Here is a 17,963-nt window from a genome sequence, read left to right as displayed (position 1 = left end):
TCTGCTTCCCTCTTTCATCTCTTTCAAACCAAACCATCTTTTCGTCTTTGGAAGAATGGAGATAGAAGCAGCCATTGCAAAGCAAAAGGGTGTTGCAGAGTGTAGAGAAGCCATGGAAGTTTCAGAAAAGAGAGGAATGTACCTTGTGTGGGAAGATTTAACTGTTGTGGTTCCAAATTTTGGAGATGGACACACTAAGAGATTGCTTAACGGGTTGAGTGGATATGCTGAACCTAACAAAATCATTGCTATAATGGGTCCTTCTGGCTCTGGAAAATCTACTCTTCTTGATGCTCTAGCAGGTTCATTTCAACTTCCTTCTTTCTGTTCATCATTAGTGTTTCTCTCTCTGTTGTACACGTCGCTTTTCTTGTACTTTTCAATATGATTCTCACCTTTGATAACATATATACCTTATATATGATGTACTTTCACCCACCCTTTTGCTTTGCTTCCTGTGATCTGCACAATTAATGGAACCTCATGTTTGTTCTTCCCATTCCACTTTTTTTTATTATCATTCACAGATTTTAATATTCATTTATGGAAGTGTTTTTGTGTCATTCTTTTTTTCATATATGTGTGTGTGTGTTATATAATACAAATATAGAATCTGTGAACTGAGTTAGAAGTTTGTTTCTTAAGATGCCAGCTGAAGAGATGAATCAGAAGAAAAGCAAGAAACTTTAATTTATCTGGATGGATTTTCCTTTCATCTTAATTTTTTATTGGTAAAAGAACACTAAGAAAGTTTGATTTTTTAGATGAACTTTCATGTGGGGGAATGTTTGTGTGTGGTCTCTTTCTATGTTATATATGTATATAATAAATAGAATTTGTGAGGTTAATCAGAAGACAAGCAAGAAAACTTAATTTATTTAGATCAACTCACAGAAGATTTCGGGAGAGAAAACTTATTTTTTTCTAGCTTGGAAGCAGAAATGAACAGTGAGAAAAAATGGAAGAAAAAATGAACAGTAAGAAAAGACAGAAGATTTCGTATGTTGTCTGCATTTACCTTTCTTGAAACAAGGCTTAAAATTTCTGAGTTAACTTTAGTACTATTTTTTTTTTTGTTGTCCTTTGATGATCTAAACGATTGAGCAAATGATATGCACATAGTGTTCCTGTTTTTGTTTTGATCTGAGTTTTTGTTTATGATTACATGATGTGTCGATTCCAATCTCAAAGGAACAGTGTCATCTTCCCTACTAAATAAATGACTTGCAAACATAGAAAAACAAAGAAGCAGGATAACATTAATATGAGACCTTTATTCATGGAAACATTTTCACTGTGTAAGTGTTGACTGCAGATTTATGCTTAGCCAGAAAATGAGCAATGGAACCATTAAATTGTTCCATTATTTCCTGTTCTATTAGCTTTTTATTTATTACTACTCTTTAAGAAAACAACTTCTGTCCCTCTTTGATTCAAAAAAAATAGACTGAGAATCTTTTATGACGTTGTCAGCTATTTTTAGTATCCTTGTTTAATTTTTTTTCTTTTTTTTAATAAAATGTTCTTAATTTTTATTTTACTTTTTAATTATTTTTATATATTTTCTCACTCTCTTTCTCCAGTGTCTGATAACTTGATTGACATCTAAATGACCAAACAGGGAGGTTTTACTTCCCATGACTCTTTCCTCGTTTCAAAAACCTCAGTTCATTTATTGGCTTTTAAGTAACTATATCTACCTCTTGCATGGAGATTCAACCTTTCATTATTTTCCATGTACTTCACCACAATAATCTCAATTATTTTTCTATTTTATTTAACTTTACTAAATAATTTTAAATATTCCCTTACTTCATGTTTTCATTTTCTTTATAATTTTTTTATATATCATTTAAATTTTTTTTTCACTTCTATTCAATATTTCTTCTAATCATACAGAGATATTTATGAAAAGAAAACACTGTCTGAGATCGGTTCTGAAAAAGAAAAAATAACTGTAATAATGTTGTATCATCCAAACGGAACCCTCAGCCAAACAGGCTTTTATATAAGCATAATTAAAAAAAAAAAAAAAAAAAAAGTCGGTGCAATAGACAGAGCTACCTGGTTTGGAAATTAGGTAGGAATAAATGAATCTGTATTTACATAAATTCATTCTATTCTTTTGTACTTTAGTTAGCTGTTTTGTTCTACAGCAATCTAGATTGTTTGGTCGACTTTATATATTTTCCGTCTTCATTAAGTTGACGTAATTTTATTTATTAATATGATATCAGAGTAATAGATTAATTTATGTAACAAAGATTATAATTTATTGAATTTATTATACTATATATTATTGAATTACTGTGAAATCAATTTTTAATATTGCATCAGAATTATAAATTAGTTTATCTTAATAAAAATAGTTGTTGTTAAGTTTATTATTTCACATGAACTATAAGATCATTTCATTTATCAATGGTTAGTTTTGTTTGTGGTTTGAATTACACTTCTTAATTACTTAACTTTATATCAGAATTTTTTGCAGCTAGTTTAGTGGTATTATTGAGTTTCTTAATTATGATGACAAAAGCTATATATATTAACATCAGATAACTGGCAATGGTTGCAGGAAGACTCTCCAGAAACGTTATCATGTCTGGAAATGTGTTTCTAAATGGAAAGAAGAGGAGATTGGACTATGGCGGTGCTGTAAGTATGCGTGTAAATGTTGAAAGAAAAATCCATTTTTTATATTTCACTGCTAATTAACGAGATATGTTTACACATGAGACAGGCTTACGTGACCCAAGAAGAGACAATGCTGGGAACTCTGACAGTGAGAGAGACGATATATTACTCAGCGAATCTAAGGCTTCCAGGGAGCATGAGAAGAGAAGAGGTGAATGAGATAATAGAAGGAACGATTATGGAAATGGGTCTTCAAGAATGTGCAGATCGGATAATAGGGAATTGGCATTTGAGAGGTATAAGCGGTGGAGAAAAGAGAAGACTGAGCATTGCTCTTGAAATCCTCACAAGGCCAACTCTCTTGTTCCTTGATGAACCCACCACTGGTCTTGACAGTGCCTCAGCATATTTTGTTGCTCAAACTCTCAGAAATTTAGCTCATGATGCAAAGACTGTTATCTCTTCTATACACCAACCAAGTAGTGAGGTTTTTGCACTCTTTGATCATCTCTTTCTTCTCTCTGGGGGTCAAACAATATACTTTGGACCTGCACAAAAGGCAACTCAGGTATTCATATTTTATACCAAACTCTCCTGTTTTCATGCATGTCACAACTAAAATCATGTTTTTAGAACATTAACAGGTTAAAAGCTGACATAGTTTCTCCATATATATTGTATTTGCTCATGCAGTTCTTTGCCAAAGCTGGATTCCCGTGTCCAAGTAGAAGAAACCCTGCTGATCATTTCCTCCATTGTATCAACTCAGACTTCGACGCTGTCACAACCATAATCACGGCCTCCCAAACAAGACAGGTTTATATCTCTCACCATTGCTTTTTTTTTTTTTTTTCTATATATCTATCTTTATGCATGTCTGGATTTGTTAATAATGAGATTGAAGGACAGTCATACTTTTATACTCAAAAAGTTTTTACTCCCATTTGATATGTTATTTTTCACTGTCCTTCACTCTATCTTTTTGTTTATAGAATAGCTATATTTGATAACTTTTTATAGGGATAAAATGGTACTTACTGAGTGATTTTTTTTGTATTTGTAAAGAAAAAGGTTGGGTGATGTAATATTTTTCTTCCATCCCCCTTGAAATCTTGTCTTTCAAATTTGTTACTTTCTTACTGTCTTACCTGTTTTCTTTCTGATGCAGGAAGGAGTACCATTATCAACTGCAGAAACCAAAGCAATACTTGTAGAAAAATACCGATGGTCAGAGCACGCAACCATTGCAAGAGCAAGAATCAAGGAAATCTCAAACATTGTAAGCAACCCTTAGCTCAGAAAATGCTATTGATAACGATAGGCTATGGAAGAACAAGCATGTTAATGTATTCTTTGATTTCTTAACTTCTGCAAATACAATGGTAATATATAGAACAATACGATGTTTACACACTAATTTTTTTCAAATACTTATCACTTTTCTCTATCTTTATCTTCTTCATATATATAAGTTTATAATATCTATATATGCTAATGAATCATTGAAATCTAAGGACTAATCTATAAGAGCAATATCAAAACACGGGGAATTAATGGTATTGTTGCAGGGAGGGATTGATTTTGAAAGTAAAAGCAAATGCAAAGCAAAATGGTGGAAGCAACTGCTAGTGCTGACTCAGAGATCTTTCGTGAACATGTCCAGAGATGTGGGATACTACTGGATTAGGATAACCATCTATATTGCCTTATCTTTGTGTGTTGGAACAATCTTCTATGAAGTTGGATCGAGTTACGGAGCCATTTTTGCTAGAGGAGCATGTGGTGCTTTTATCTCAGGTTTCATGACATTCATGTCCATAGGGGGCTTTCCTTCTTTTATAGAAGAAATGAAGGTGTGCAATATAATATCTCTCTGATGAACATTCTTATGAAAAAACTCATCCATAATAAAAGTTTAAACCATTTGAAGAAAAGGGCTATGTTATGTATGGCCTTTAGGGTTTTTTTTATCAGTGCTTAATTCCTTTTTTCCCTTTGGATACAGGTCTTCAATAAAGAAAGAATGAATGGGTATTATGGGGTTGGAGTCTACATTCTCTCAAATTTTCTCTCTTCCTTACCCTTTGTGACAGTGATGTCCACTGCCACAGGGACAATAACCTATTACATGGTTAAGTTTCGGTCAGAATTTTCACATTTTGTGTATATCTGTCTGGATCTCATTGGGTGCATTGCGGTTGTGGAAAGCTCCATGATGATTATAGCTTCACTAGTTCCCAACTTCCTCATGGGATTGATAATTGGAGCAGGATATATTGTAAGTGTACTATATAAGAAAACAAGAAATATAAGCTTGTTTTTCATTGAAAATTGCTGAAATTATGTATGTTAATGCAGGGTGTTATGATGATGACTGCTGGCTATTTCCGTCGGATCCCTGATCTTCCCAAGTTTTTCTGGCGTTATCCAATATCATACATCAATTATGGTGCATGGGGATTGCAGGTAATTTTGGAGCATCAATATGTTCTCATAAGAGAGAAAATCTTGTTTTATGAAACTGACGACCAAACCAGTGTTTTTCTCAATATGCCATAATTCAAAAACATACAAAAGGTAGCAAAATATTTCAATATGCCACACGCTCCTTCATCTTATAATTTCATAGATACCAGAAATACTTGCTGCATAATCCAGAGGAATGACTGCACAATGCAGAAACACTGATAAGTATATTGTTACTGCATAATCCAGAGGAATGAATTACTGCACAAACCAGAAACACTGATATAACATAGTTTCAATATATCAGCATTAACCTATACTGGTTTTTGATATATGCAGGGAGCTTACAAGAATGACATGATTGGGATGGAGTTTGAACCCTTAGAACCTGGAGCTCCAAAACTGAAAGGAGAATTCATCCTGAAAAGTGTGCTTGGAATTGAAATTGATAATTCAAAGTGGTGGGACTTAGGTGCAGTGATGATGATTCTGATAATGTTAAAGGTTCTTTTCTTTTTCATTCTGAAATTTAAGGAGACAGTTGGACCTTTGTTTTATAGCATCTACGCCAGGCAAACTCTTCACCGTATAAAGAAGAGAGCTTCATTCAGAAAAGGACCATCTTTCCCTTCCAAAAGACACCAATCACTGCATCCTTTGTCTGCTCAAGAGGGTCTCAACTCCCCTATTCATTAGAACCATCAAAATTATTTGCTCATACAAACACACAACATTATTCATCACACAATTCATACCCCCAATATTATATAAATATTGTATAATTCTTATGCTTTGTCTAGATTACTACATGAATTAGATGGAATATATCAATAAGGAAGAGCACCCCTGATACTATGATTTCAGGTATGGTGAACCATTCAGTGTGTTTGGAGGAATATATAAGAAATTGGTTTACTATATAAATTGATTTTGAAGGCTTGCAATTCATGTTTAAATGTTTTTATTGTGAGAAATGATGCTCTTTGGAAGTCACTGGCATGAATTATAGAAATTACAATGCTAATTAAATGTAATGTCTAGGGCAGAAATTTAAAAATAATTGTTGAAAATTTTATAAATAAGAGAAATTTATAGCATATAATTAGTTGCAAACTTTAATTTATAATGTAAGGTATTTGACACCAATCTTGATGATATTTGATGTATTGTCAATCACTGTCGGTCAGACAAAAATCTACACTTCTGTGCTATTGTAAGGAAATAAGTTTGTACTAGTAACTTGAGGTGAAATGCAATTAACCCAACAGAACATAAATACTGCAAAATAAGCAGCAGTTTTGTTTTTTCCTGCTGTTCTTGTTTGAAAATAAGGTTTGGTGAAACACATGAAAGCTTAAGTGGTGTGGGGTAGTCACAATAAATAAACACCGACTCTGCTTTTTTTCAATTCAAAGACTACCAAAATTTGTAGAACACAACCTGTGATGTTATGACTTGCTGTTGTAAGAGGGAACTGAAAAGGCAACTAGCCCAGTAGTACTTGGTACGTAGTTGGATACAAAAAACCAGATATTAATTGACACTTTTCTGCTTGATCTTCCCATTGCCACTTCTTGTGTCTATAAAAGTACTTTTTGACAGAATCAGTTTCCATTTTATAGTCATATACAACAAAATAGTTTCTATTTTGTTTACCAAATAGTTCTTCAAAAACTTCAGATACTTATTTAAAGGAAGAAATTGCATGTGTTAATGTGTGAACTGGATACAAGATAATTGAATTTTAAGATATTGAGTTTAAGGGTTTTTTACTCAACTTTTTTATTTTTGTTGAAGTTAAACTTATACTTAGATTTCTGAAAAAAAAAAAGAGAATGAACACAAGTTAGGTGTGGCTACTCAAATTCGCATGCAAGATGCATATGTTACAATGTTTGGAGTACAAGCTGACAAGTAAAAAAACATAAGTACAAAAAACCACATAATATGTCCCACAAAACCATACAACAAGAACATAAATGGTCACCAGCACATTGACAATGACAACTGCAGTAGATTTGTGACTCTCAAACTTTGATTATGAGTATACAAATTTTCAAAAATAACACAGTTATGTATGTTGGCATCAAAGAGTTACTGCAGTCACTCACAAGAGCTTGAATTGTGGTAAAGAAAGCATCTGCTATAAATGTCTATCCTCCTTCATAAATCCAGTTATTGATGAGATACCCTTTCGTTCATGGTCATCTGTACCTTTAGCGGAGAAAAGTCTAAATTTTGTAGAACCCCTCTTTGAAAAAATTTTAAAAGACAATCAAAATGTTGTAAAAGCATACAAGAACACGAATTAATAAGATTTTTTTAGATAATTAACTTATCTGTGGTATATTGCACAAGTTCTTCATGATACATCAGGAATTAGGAATAATGGAATCCGTCTTTTTTTACTTCTCTTTCTAAGTTTTTCTACGTTGATTGTACATAAATCACATTGCAATACAAACTGGTACGCAAACCAACAGAACTTTTGAATTGTTCACTTCAACCACCGTACGGCCATAGCCTCCAAGAGTTGTCACTGTTCTATCTGTGGTAGTTGGATGACATTAGTTCCTATGCATAGTTCACTAATGACAAAAAATTACATTGAGTGTTCCCATGATGAGCAATATATAACAAGAAACATTCATAAACCTATTTTCTTAAAATTTTGTGTTAGAGTTGATCTTGCTTAAGACTCACTGGAACCAAGCCCAAGTTAATATGATTTCTATGTCAAATTAAGAGGAAGAAATAGTGATATGCACAAAGTATATGTAAGAAAAAGAGTGCATTTTATATGAGATGCTACTTAATTAGTTTAAGCATGTGTCTGATCACTTCCATATTTTATATCAAAGATAGAATTTGTGAGGTGCATTTTTGGATCAGAAGGCCAAGAACTCAGCTGTGTCAACATAGTTTTAAAACATGTACAGCCTCAAGAACAGAGAAAGAAGAATTTTAGCTCAGATGAAAGGTTCTCTTCCCTGCCACTAACAATCTTGGCATGTTGCTTATATGAGTTTTTCCAGCTAACCACGATAAGTTAATCATCAAGATGAAAATTCCACCCTGAAACTACTGATAGATCTTTTAATAGAGGATTCATTAGAAAGACTTAATAATAATGAGATAACAGTCCAGTCAACATAAGAATTGCTATCATCTTAGTTCAAAATATCGACTAGAAATAAGACAACTTTATAATATATAAATACACACAAATCTCAAGATTTTGTTAAGTTGAATTAGACTTAAAATTCATTTCTTGTATCATTAAGTGTCATGCACTGCGCAAACCTCTATGGATCTCTTTAACTCCAACGTATAGCAGATTGACTCAGTGGAATAATTTTCCCAACTATGTCTCCTTTTCACTACTTTCTAAAACCTCCTAAAAAGTTCATGTTGTTTTCCATATGTATATGAGTCACCAGTTTTCAACTCAATATAACAAAATGGCTACAGCTGCAGCAAAACAGCACACACCATGGCAGCAACTCTGACAGAGCTGCAAGAGGTTTTTTATATCTGTTTACTCAAAAGAAAAGGTTTCAAAGCACAGATGAAATCAAAGGAAAAATACAAGTAAATACTTAACTATGAATCTCTGACCAAATTTATCTTTTTCGTAAAAAAAGTTATTCATATAGTAGTTTAAACCTTGTTAACAATATGAAAGGAGAATTGAATTTTTGACACCGCAATCTTGACAACTTACTTTTATGAGCAAAATAATCATTAAAAAGTGAGTTTTTGTAGTGGTAAAGAAAAAGAGAGATTAAAGGATATAATAATGAATATAAAGTGCGTTTAAAAACTTTTTGAGTATCAAAGTAACATGGTCCATATGAAAGTGTACCTTCTTATTATTTCTCCATTATGTATAGCAGTTTTGCCTATTTTTTCTGCATTTTCTCCAAATAAAAAGTCTAGAGACATAGCCTGAGGTTTTTGACTTCACATCGAGAAAGAAACTTCAAGAGAATATTTAACATGCACTATTTTTTTTCTTTATGTTTTTCTTTCCACTCATACACTCCAAAAGTAGATTACGTTTCTCAGAAAATTAAGTTCAGAAAAATGCAAATAGTTAGGAATAGTTGTTTTTCGAAAATCAGACAAAAGCAACAAACATATCTCATGTGTTTTGTACTAATTTGAGTTTCTCTAATGTGTACTTTTCTATTACTTTCTCACTCTATAAATTGATATTAAGTACTTGAGGTTATACCAAAAATAGACATTATTAAATTTTGTTTTAGAAAGGCCTTCAAATTATCGATGAAAAGGGAGTATATGAATGAAAAACAAGTTGCATGTGCCTACTATGCAAAAAGGACATAAGCTGATGAAAAAGATAAGACCAAAACCATGTAATAACAAGAATGTCCCACAAAGAGTAGAGTAGGAATGATATTGATTACATAGAATAAGAGAGAATGAAAGAGACTATTTATAATAGGTGGTCACCACACCAAACACTATATTCTTGTGACTATCAAACTTTGATATAAAAAAATCGTATACATATCAAAATGTCTATGGCCTTCAATGCCAGATTCACATGAAAACACCTGAAGTTCATCACCATGAAAAAAGAAGCAAACTGCATGAGTCACTGAAATAGGCATGAACTGTTATCAACACCTTCTGAACATTGTTATCTACTCTTGTTCATTGATTCAGCTCTTGAGACACTCCTTTGTTCATGATCATCCACCATAGAGAAAACTTTCAAAGTATTGTAAGATCAAAACAAAAATTGAATATTTTTTCTTTTACTGTAAAATTGTGAGGGATAGAGCTTATATCAATTCAATCTTTAATTTGAATCCCCAAGCCGTACAGTCTCAGACTTGTCTTTTTCCTCCACATGCATGGCCTTTACTGATACAAGGTACGTGGCTGCCTCACTGTTATTTTTCTATCTGTGGGAGTTGAATGAAATTAATACACCAAATATCTCACCAGCCTAATTGGAATATGAGAGTGAAAAAATAAAAGTGGTAAAAATTTGATAAGATGAAAACTAAGTCTAAATCCCAAGATGAGTAAGAATAAGAAAGTGAAACACTATATAAAAAAAAAAAATCATAAACTCATTGTTTCAAAGTTTTAAATTAAAAATAATATCAATTCTTATGTAATTGACTCATGTCAGATACATATAATCTCATCAATGATATCAGAGTCACTGGTGTTACCAGCTTAGGCTATTGTGATAATAACAAAACATCAACACCTTATAACCATATGAAAGGATGTAAAAATTGAATGGTTTTTACTGATATTCACTTTATATCTTTCTTTTCTGTCAACCACATACATTTATATCTATACATTTAAGCTGGCAGGTTGCTCAACAATGATATTTGTTACCCTCTTGTTTTGATCATCCAAAGCCTGTTTTGGAGTTCAGAGAAATGGAGATAGAAGCAGCCACTGCTAAAGAAAAGGATGTTGCTGAGTGTGGAGAAACGATGGAAGTTTCAGAAAAGAGAGGAATGTACCTTGTGTGGGAAGATTTAACTGTTGTGGTTCCAAATTTCGGAGATGGACACACTAAGAGATTGCTTAACGGGCTGAGTGGATATGCTGAACCTAACAAAATCATGGCTATCATGGGTCCTTCTGGCTCTGGAAAATCAACTCTTCTTGACGCTTTAGCAGGTTCATTTCAACTTCCTTCTTTCTGTTCATCACGGTGTGTCTCAGTGTGTGTGTGTGTGTGTTCATCACTTGGAATACGAATTTCATGCTAAAATTAAGATGGTCTTTCATGTTTGGATTTTGCATCAAGTATCCTTGTTGAGGTCATGTACTTATGGACTTCAAATCATCTAGTGTTGTGCTTGACTTATTTTTAATCGGTCATAAAGATAAAAAAACGGAACTAAATCTTGACATGGAGAATATTGCAGGTACACAATGAAGGAAGACTATACTGTTCCAAGACAAGTAACTTATCATAACTAAAACCCTTCCTAACAAGAGAATCTAAGGACTTACATTACTGAATTAGTTTAAGCATATGTGTGGTCACTTTCATTTGTTATATATCAAAGTTATTAGAATTTATGAGTTTTGGATCATAAGACCAAGAACTCACAGCTGGAAGAAAATAAAATAGGGAGAGAAACTTTTTTTTTTCTTTCTCAAGTTTAGAAGCATAAATGACAGATAGAATGTGTGTAAACGTGTACCTGAAATGGTTTTGATGGTGACACTTTTTGCTTAAAAGCATGGTTTGGAAGTGAAAAACAGTGAGGAAAATGTTAAATAACAAAGTTTGTGATCTCTTCCCAAATTCATCTCTTTCTTGAAAAGTTTAATCACCTTTCTTGAAATCATGACTCAAATTCATCAGTTAGCAGATCATTTTCATGTTTACCACTTTGATTGGTTCTTACAGTGTCCTCTTGTGAACTTGCTTTACATTTTGGTTTCCTACAGCCAAAGATGGTTATGTTACACGGATAGAATTTTAAGTGAGTCTAAGTTCTATATTGGATAAAATGATGTTAATTCTTTATGTGGTTGGACTTAGATCTTACTGATGTTGTATCTCTGAGTGAACCTCCTTCTGTATAGATCTAAAATGCATTGCATCACTCTTCCTTCCTTTTCCTATTGAATCTATTTCCTTGGAGTAACATGAGTGCTCCATGAAGTATATCTAAGGAGATAAACATATAAATTCCAAATTGTTGCATGGACGAAACACTTTTAATTACTTGTGAAACCATGAAATAGAATAACGTAGGTTATGAGTTATTTAAGGATAATTATAAGTACACAACTCTGCACATATAAACACTTATTCAACACAGGTTTATCTTTTTATTATTATAGTATGCACTATCATCTGTCATACTTTTTTGTTTTCTACCTGTCAAGTAATTAATATTAGCTTAGAATATTGTAATGTCATCTATTGATGGAAACGCTCTCAATTAATGTGAGGTTGAAATATGAGCAATGGATGGAGCCATTAATGTATTTCATTTCAAAACAGTGGAGCAAAAGATGAGATTTTTAGGTTTACCGACAGTCCGACAGACAGACCCCATTTATTTATTTAGGAAAAAGATTCCTTAACATTAATAATTACCTTTTGACAAACCACTATAATGATAAAATAGTCATAACAAAAGTTAATGTTTATATTTGTAAAGAATGAAAGCAAGCTTTCTTTTTTTTGGTAAAGGAAGAACTATTTGATGTTTTAGATTTTTGTGGGTTTGGTCTATCTCTGCTTGATAATTTATAATGTTTTATAAATTGAAATTTGTGATTATGTATTATGTAATATTGAACTGGGATTACTAAGAATATGTAATTATCTCTTTTTGTTGACAAGCATCTATTAGTTAACAACAAAATTATGTCTAATATCAAACTATACTTGGTCAATTTACATAAAACATAAAATTAGAGATTTTTAATTTGAAAAGGATTATTAATTATGTGAAGATTGGCCAGCCGAAATCTCACAAACACAATAATTTCGATGACATAACCCCATCCTTTTCTTTCATGGAAATGTCATCAATTCATTTACTTACTACTCATAAAAAGAGAAGTAATTATCTCAAACTCCAAACTTAATTTTTCTTTAAGTTCTTTCATTTCATTTTTGTGTTGGTTGATTATTAGGGATATCGTCTGCATAAAAGAGAGCGACAATACATACTCTGCTCCTTTCATTTCAAGATGTAACTGTAGTTATTGTAAATGTTTTTTCATTATTCTCTTGGACTCTCTTTTAAGTTATATAGTGTTTTTTCACCAGAGACATCTTTTCAAAGTCTGTATCGAACAATGTTTCACACCGTATGTGAGAATATTTCATTATTGTTTATATCCTTCCACTTGTTTAAAATCTTTTTGACACCAATCTCACCTTGAATATTTTCTTCTCCGTAAAAGTTATTCCTTCCTTCTTTTTTCAATAACTACTATCCAACCACATTTTGATTTCTAGGCAGATCTACAAACATATACTGTGATTCCTCATCAAAAATTCAATCTCCTCTTCCATGGCACATTGCCATTGTTGACATTCTACATAGCTAGAAGACTAGGAACACCTCTTATTGCCTCTCTATAGCTCCAACCTTCTATCTCTTCATCTGCAGTGAAAGTGTAGCATATACAAATTATTGTGTTGATTTGATTGTCTCCTCTCCCTATCAAGCGTAAACTGATAGTTGAAGTCTACATCCGCATGTTCAAGCCTTCCCAAATGAGAAGAAGGTTGATTCTTATCATCTGATGCTTCATCATCTAACTTCTTTGATCCAACCCTAGAAGACTTAACCTTAATGGGAACTTTCCCCATACCTTTCTTTAGATTTCTATATATCATATGACATTCCTGCTTGTGAAGCAGTTAGCTTCTCCATGTTCCAACCTCCACAATTAATACCCTTTCACTCCTTTAGCATACCTGATAAAAATACATACTATTACTTGTGGTATTATTGAGTTTCGTAATTATGATGACAAAAGCTATATATATTAACATCAGATAACTGGCAATGGTTGCAGGAAGACTCTCCAGAAACGTTATCATGTCTGGAAATGTGTTTCTAAATGGAAAGAAGAGGAGATTGGACTATGGCGGTGCTGTAAGTATGCGTGTAAATGTTGAAAGAAAAATCCATTTTTTATATTTCAGTGCTAATTAACGAGATATGTTTACACATGAGACAGGCTTACGTGACCCAAGAAGAGACAATGCTGGGAACTCTGACAGTGAGAGAGACAATATATTACTCAGCGAATCTAAGGCTTCCAGGGAGCATGAGAAGAGAAGAGGTGAATGAGATAATAGAAGGAACGATTATGGAAATGGGTCTTCAAGAATGTGCAGATCGGATAATAGGGAATTGGCATTTGAGAGGTATAAGCGGTGGAGAAAAGAGAAGACTGAGCATTGCTCTTGAAATCCTCACAAGGCCAACTCTCTTGTTCCTTGATGAACCCACCACTGGTCTTGACAGTGCTTCAGCATATTTTGTTGCTCAAACTCTCAGAAATTTGGCTCATGATGCAAAGACTGTTATCTCTTCTATACACCAACCAAGTAGTGAGGTTTTTGCACTCTTTGATCATCTCTTTCTTCTCTCTGGGGGTCAAACAATATACTTTGGACCTGCACAAAAGGCAACTCAGGTATTCATATTTTATACCAAACTCTCCTGTTTTCATGCATGTCACAAGTAAAATCATGTTTTTAGAACATTAACAGGTTAAAAGCTGACATAGTTTCTCCATATATATTGTATTTTCTCATGCAGTTCTTTGCCAAAGCTGGATTCCCATGTCCAAGTAGAAGAAACCCTTCTGATCATTTCCTTCGTTGTATCAATTCAGACTTCGACGCTGTCACAACCAAAATCAGGGCCTCCCAAACAAGACAAGTATATATAACAATTTCTTTACGTCATCAACTTTTTTAATATGATTTTTAAAATACTTATTATAAAAGTCACGAACTTCTACTTGCAAATCTTTTACTGTAAATGTTATTTACTCATCTAACCTGGCTATAAATTACATCTTTTTCTTCCTTCCTTGGAATCTCTTCCTATCAGATTTGCTTCTTTCTCACTGTCTTCCTTATTCCTTTAAAACAGGAAGAAGTATCGTTATCAACTGCAGAAATCAAAGCAACACTCATAGAAAAATACCGATGGTCTGAGTATGCAACCGCTTCAAGAGAAAGAATCAAGGAAATATCAAACATAGTAAGAAGCCCTTAACTCAAAATGTTATTACTAACTATTGTCTACAGAACATAGAACTTCACGTAATTAATAATATTCTTTGCATGAGCTGAAACTGTTTTCCCAGCTAGCAAAGCTATCAAAAAAAATATATTATAATGGACTCATCTTGTGTCATAAAGAAAAGGGAGATAAATAGAGAAAGGTGAACTTTTCACACTGTAAGAACCTTATTCTTTTTCTTTTTTTTCTTAGCTTGTTTTTGCCTTCTTGTGAAAATGCAATAATATAAGAAATCCCTTCGAAGAAGAGATCATGACTGTCAGAAAACACATATATACTTGAGTTTAAAGACATATGCATAGGAAAAAGATCAATACATAATGGTTCACTGAACTATTAATACTCCATTTTGCAACAATTGGAAACATGTTTTGTGGGATGTAAAGGCCAAGGAATTGATCATGTTACAGGAAGGACATGATTTTGAAAGTGAAAGGAAATGTGAATCCAGATGGTGGAAGGAACTATCAGTGCTGACTCGGAGATCTTTCGTGAACATGTCGAGAGATTTAGGATACTACTGGATAAGGATAACCACCTATATCGCCTTATCTTTGTGCGTTGGAATAATCTTCTATGATGTTGGAACGAGTTACAGAGCCATTTTTGCGAGAGGATCATGTGCTGGTTTTATCTCAGGTTTCATGACGTTCATGTCCATTGGGAGCTTCCCTTCTTTCTTAGAAGAAATGAAGGTATGAAAAGTTAATCTGATACAAAATTAAAACGTTAAAAACACGTTTACAAGAGGATTTTGGCATTTAGTTCTCTTACCTTTTACCCTATGGATGCAGGTCTTCTACAAAGAAAGAATGGGTGGTTATTATGGCGTTGGAGTCTACATTCTCTCAAATTTTCTATCTTCCTTTCCGTTTTTGGCAGTGATGTCCACTGCTACGGGGGCTATAAGCTATTATATGGTTAAGGCTAGTTCAGAATTTTCACACTTTTTGTATATCACTCTTGATCTTCTGGGCTGCATTGCGGTTGTGGAGAGCTCCATGATGGTTATAGCTTCACTGGTTCCCAACTTCCTCATGGGATTGACGATTGGAGCGGGATATATTGTAAGAGGACTATATAGTATATACTATATATATAATATAACCCCATTTTCAATTGAATAATCGTTGTTGCTGATTTCAGTGTATATTTGTGCAGGGTCTTATGATGATGACTTCTGGCTTTTTCCGTCCGCTCCCTGATATTCCCAAATTCTTCTGGCGTTACCCAATATCATACATCAATTACGGCGCATGGGGATTACAGGTAAATTTAGAGGCATTACCTTCAAAAGGGTATATGAACTGAATTATCTGGGAGTGAAATTTAGCCTTACTTACTGATTATGGGAATGCAGGGGGCTTTCAAGAATGACTTGATTGGAATGGAGTTTGATCCCTTAGAACCTGGTGACCCGAAACTGAAAGGAGAATTTATCCTCAAAACCATGCTTGGAGTTCGAGTTGATAATTCAAAGTGGTGGGACATAGCTGCAATCATGATCATCCTCATATTGCTTAGAGTTCTTTTCTTTTTCATTCTCAAATTCAAGGAGAGAGCTGCACCTTTTCTTTATAGCATCTACGCCAGGCAAACTCTGCAACGTATAAAGAAGCGACCTTCGTTCAGGAAAGGACCATCTTTCCCTTCCAAACGCCACCAATCACTGCATCCCTTGTCTCCTCAAGAGGATCTCAACTCGCTCATTCATTAGAACCATCATTTGCTGATACAAATATGTAAGAGTAATAACTTAGTTGCTATTATTTCTTTAGAAATACTTATTAACTGTCATTGTAAATAAAGCATATAGATGGTGTTCTTATATTTTTTTTTTTTCAATTAATCAATTCGATGAGTTATTTTTATGGGCTTGTATAACTTTAGAGTAAAAACGGAATTAAACGAAGCTGTCTCGTATTCTTTTGAGTTTTCTTCATATCAAATGAATTATCAAAGCTCTCTTATAAAGAAAGCAAAGATTCCTCTGCAACAGAAAAGAAGGCGAGAAGGAAGATGTTTGGGAGCAACGAACCAAACAAGACAACATTCACAAACAATAAATCAAACAAGACAACAAGGAAGTTTAAATTGAATAATGTTTTTTTAAGTAGGATATTAAGTGTATTACTATAAATTGAATTGTTAGAAGGTGTTTAAAAAATAGTTGATGCATATGGGTTTATAATGTAAGTATAAAACTAGTGGCACATTAGAACATTACAAAGTAAGGCTAGTTGCTAAATAATATACCCAACCTTATAGTGTTGATTATGAGAAGACATTTGCTCCAATGAGAAAGAGAAATATTCTTAGAATCAACCTCTCATTAGCAATTTTAAATTGCAACAATGTTTTCCTCCATAGACAATTAGAAAAAGAAGTCTAAATGGAATTTCTCCAGGTTTTAAACCCATTGAAGAAGGAAATAAAGTATGCATGTTGAAGAAAGTTTAAATGAACTCACGTAGTCACCCCATACTTGGTTCTCCAAAAGGTAAACTTACTCTATTCTTAGTTTATGTTGATGATATGATTCTTTCAAGAGATGATGAACATGAAAAAGAAATCTTGAAAGAAAAGTTTAGTGCTCAATTTGAAATGAAAGATTGAAAAAAATTAAACCACTTCTTTAGGAGCTTACTTGAAAGAAAAAAAAAAAAAAAACATCTTTATCTTTGTAAAAGAAAAATGTTATTGATCTTATCAAAAGAGACCTGAAAAGTTTACCGCAAGAACAAAAGTTATTATAAAACAGAACCATAGAATTGAAACAATGAAGACAATCGAAATGTGAATTACAGTCAATACAAAGACTTGTGAGGAAGCTTTTGCTTACCTCTATCTTTGAACAAAATCCTTTAATATTTTTAAAAAAAAAGGTTTAGGAAGGAGATTATTGTTTAAAAAAATTAAAAACTAAAATTAAAAATATATATTAATGCACACTATGCAAATCTGTCACAAATGAGAAATCTACCTCAAGATATGTTCTTCGATGAGTGGAAATTTGATGACTTGGAAAAGAAACAAAATGGTTTTGCAAGGACTACTACAAGA

General features: G+C 33.0%; 2 protein-coding genes across 4 annotated transcripts; both read left to right on the top strand.

Annotated features, from left to right (window-relative positions):
• Nucleotides 1-6,008, top strand: LOC106755968 (ABC transporter G family member 15-like). Its single transcript, XM_014638204.2, has 9 exons — nt 1-302; nt 2,576-2,655; nt 2,741-3,202; nt 3,328-3,450; nt 3,803-3,913; nt 4,203-4,487; nt 4,640-4,912; nt 4,993-5,100; nt 5,440-6,008. The coding sequence occupies exons 1-9, from the start codon at nt 56-58 to the stop codon at nt 5,794-5,796; spliced, it is 2,046 nt and encodes a 681-aa protein (XP_014493690.2). The 5' UTR covers nt 1-55; the 3' UTR covers nt 5,797-6,008.
• Nucleotides 6,009-10,433: 4,425 nt separating this feature from the next.
• Nucleotides 10,434-17,443, top strand: LOC106755681 (ABC transporter G family member 15). 3 transcript variants are annotated; one of them, XM_014637877.2, is made up of 9 exons: nt 10,434-10,776; nt 13,657-13,736; nt 13,822-14,283; nt 14,409-14,531; nt 14,748-14,858; nt 15,311-15,595; nt 15,695-15,967; nt 16,047-16,169; nt 16,261-17,443. In XM_014637877.2, the coding sequence occupies exons 1-9, from the start codon at nt 10,530-10,532 to the stop codon at nt 16,615-16,617; spliced, it is 2,061 nt and encodes a 686-aa protein (XP_014493363.1). In that variant the 5' UTR covers nt 10,434-10,529; the 3' UTR covers nt 16,618-17,443. The 3 variants fall into 3 exon arrangements, with proteins under 3 accessions (XP_014493363.1, XP_014493364.1, XP_022633184.1); XM_014637878.2 differs by having other exon boundaries at nt 16,062-16,169; nt 16,261-16,617; XM_022777463.1 differs by lacking the exon at nt 10,434-10,776 and adding an exon at nt 12,421-13,362 and having other exon boundaries at nt 16,261-16,617.
• Nucleotides 17,444-17,963: the final 520 nt, after the last annotated feature.

The sequence above is a fragment of the Vigna radiata genome, chromosome 2 (assembly GCF_000741045.1).
Source record: "Vigna radiata var. radiata cultivar VC1973A chromosome 2, Vradiata_ver6, whole genome shotgun sequence".
Classification (NCBI taxonomy): domain Eukaryota; kingdom Viridiplantae; phylum Streptophyta; class Magnoliopsida; order Fabales; family Fabaceae; genus Vigna; species Vigna radiata.
The sequence above is the reverse complement of the archived record's forward strand: the minus strand, read 5'-3'. Positions and strand labels throughout refer to the sequence as shown.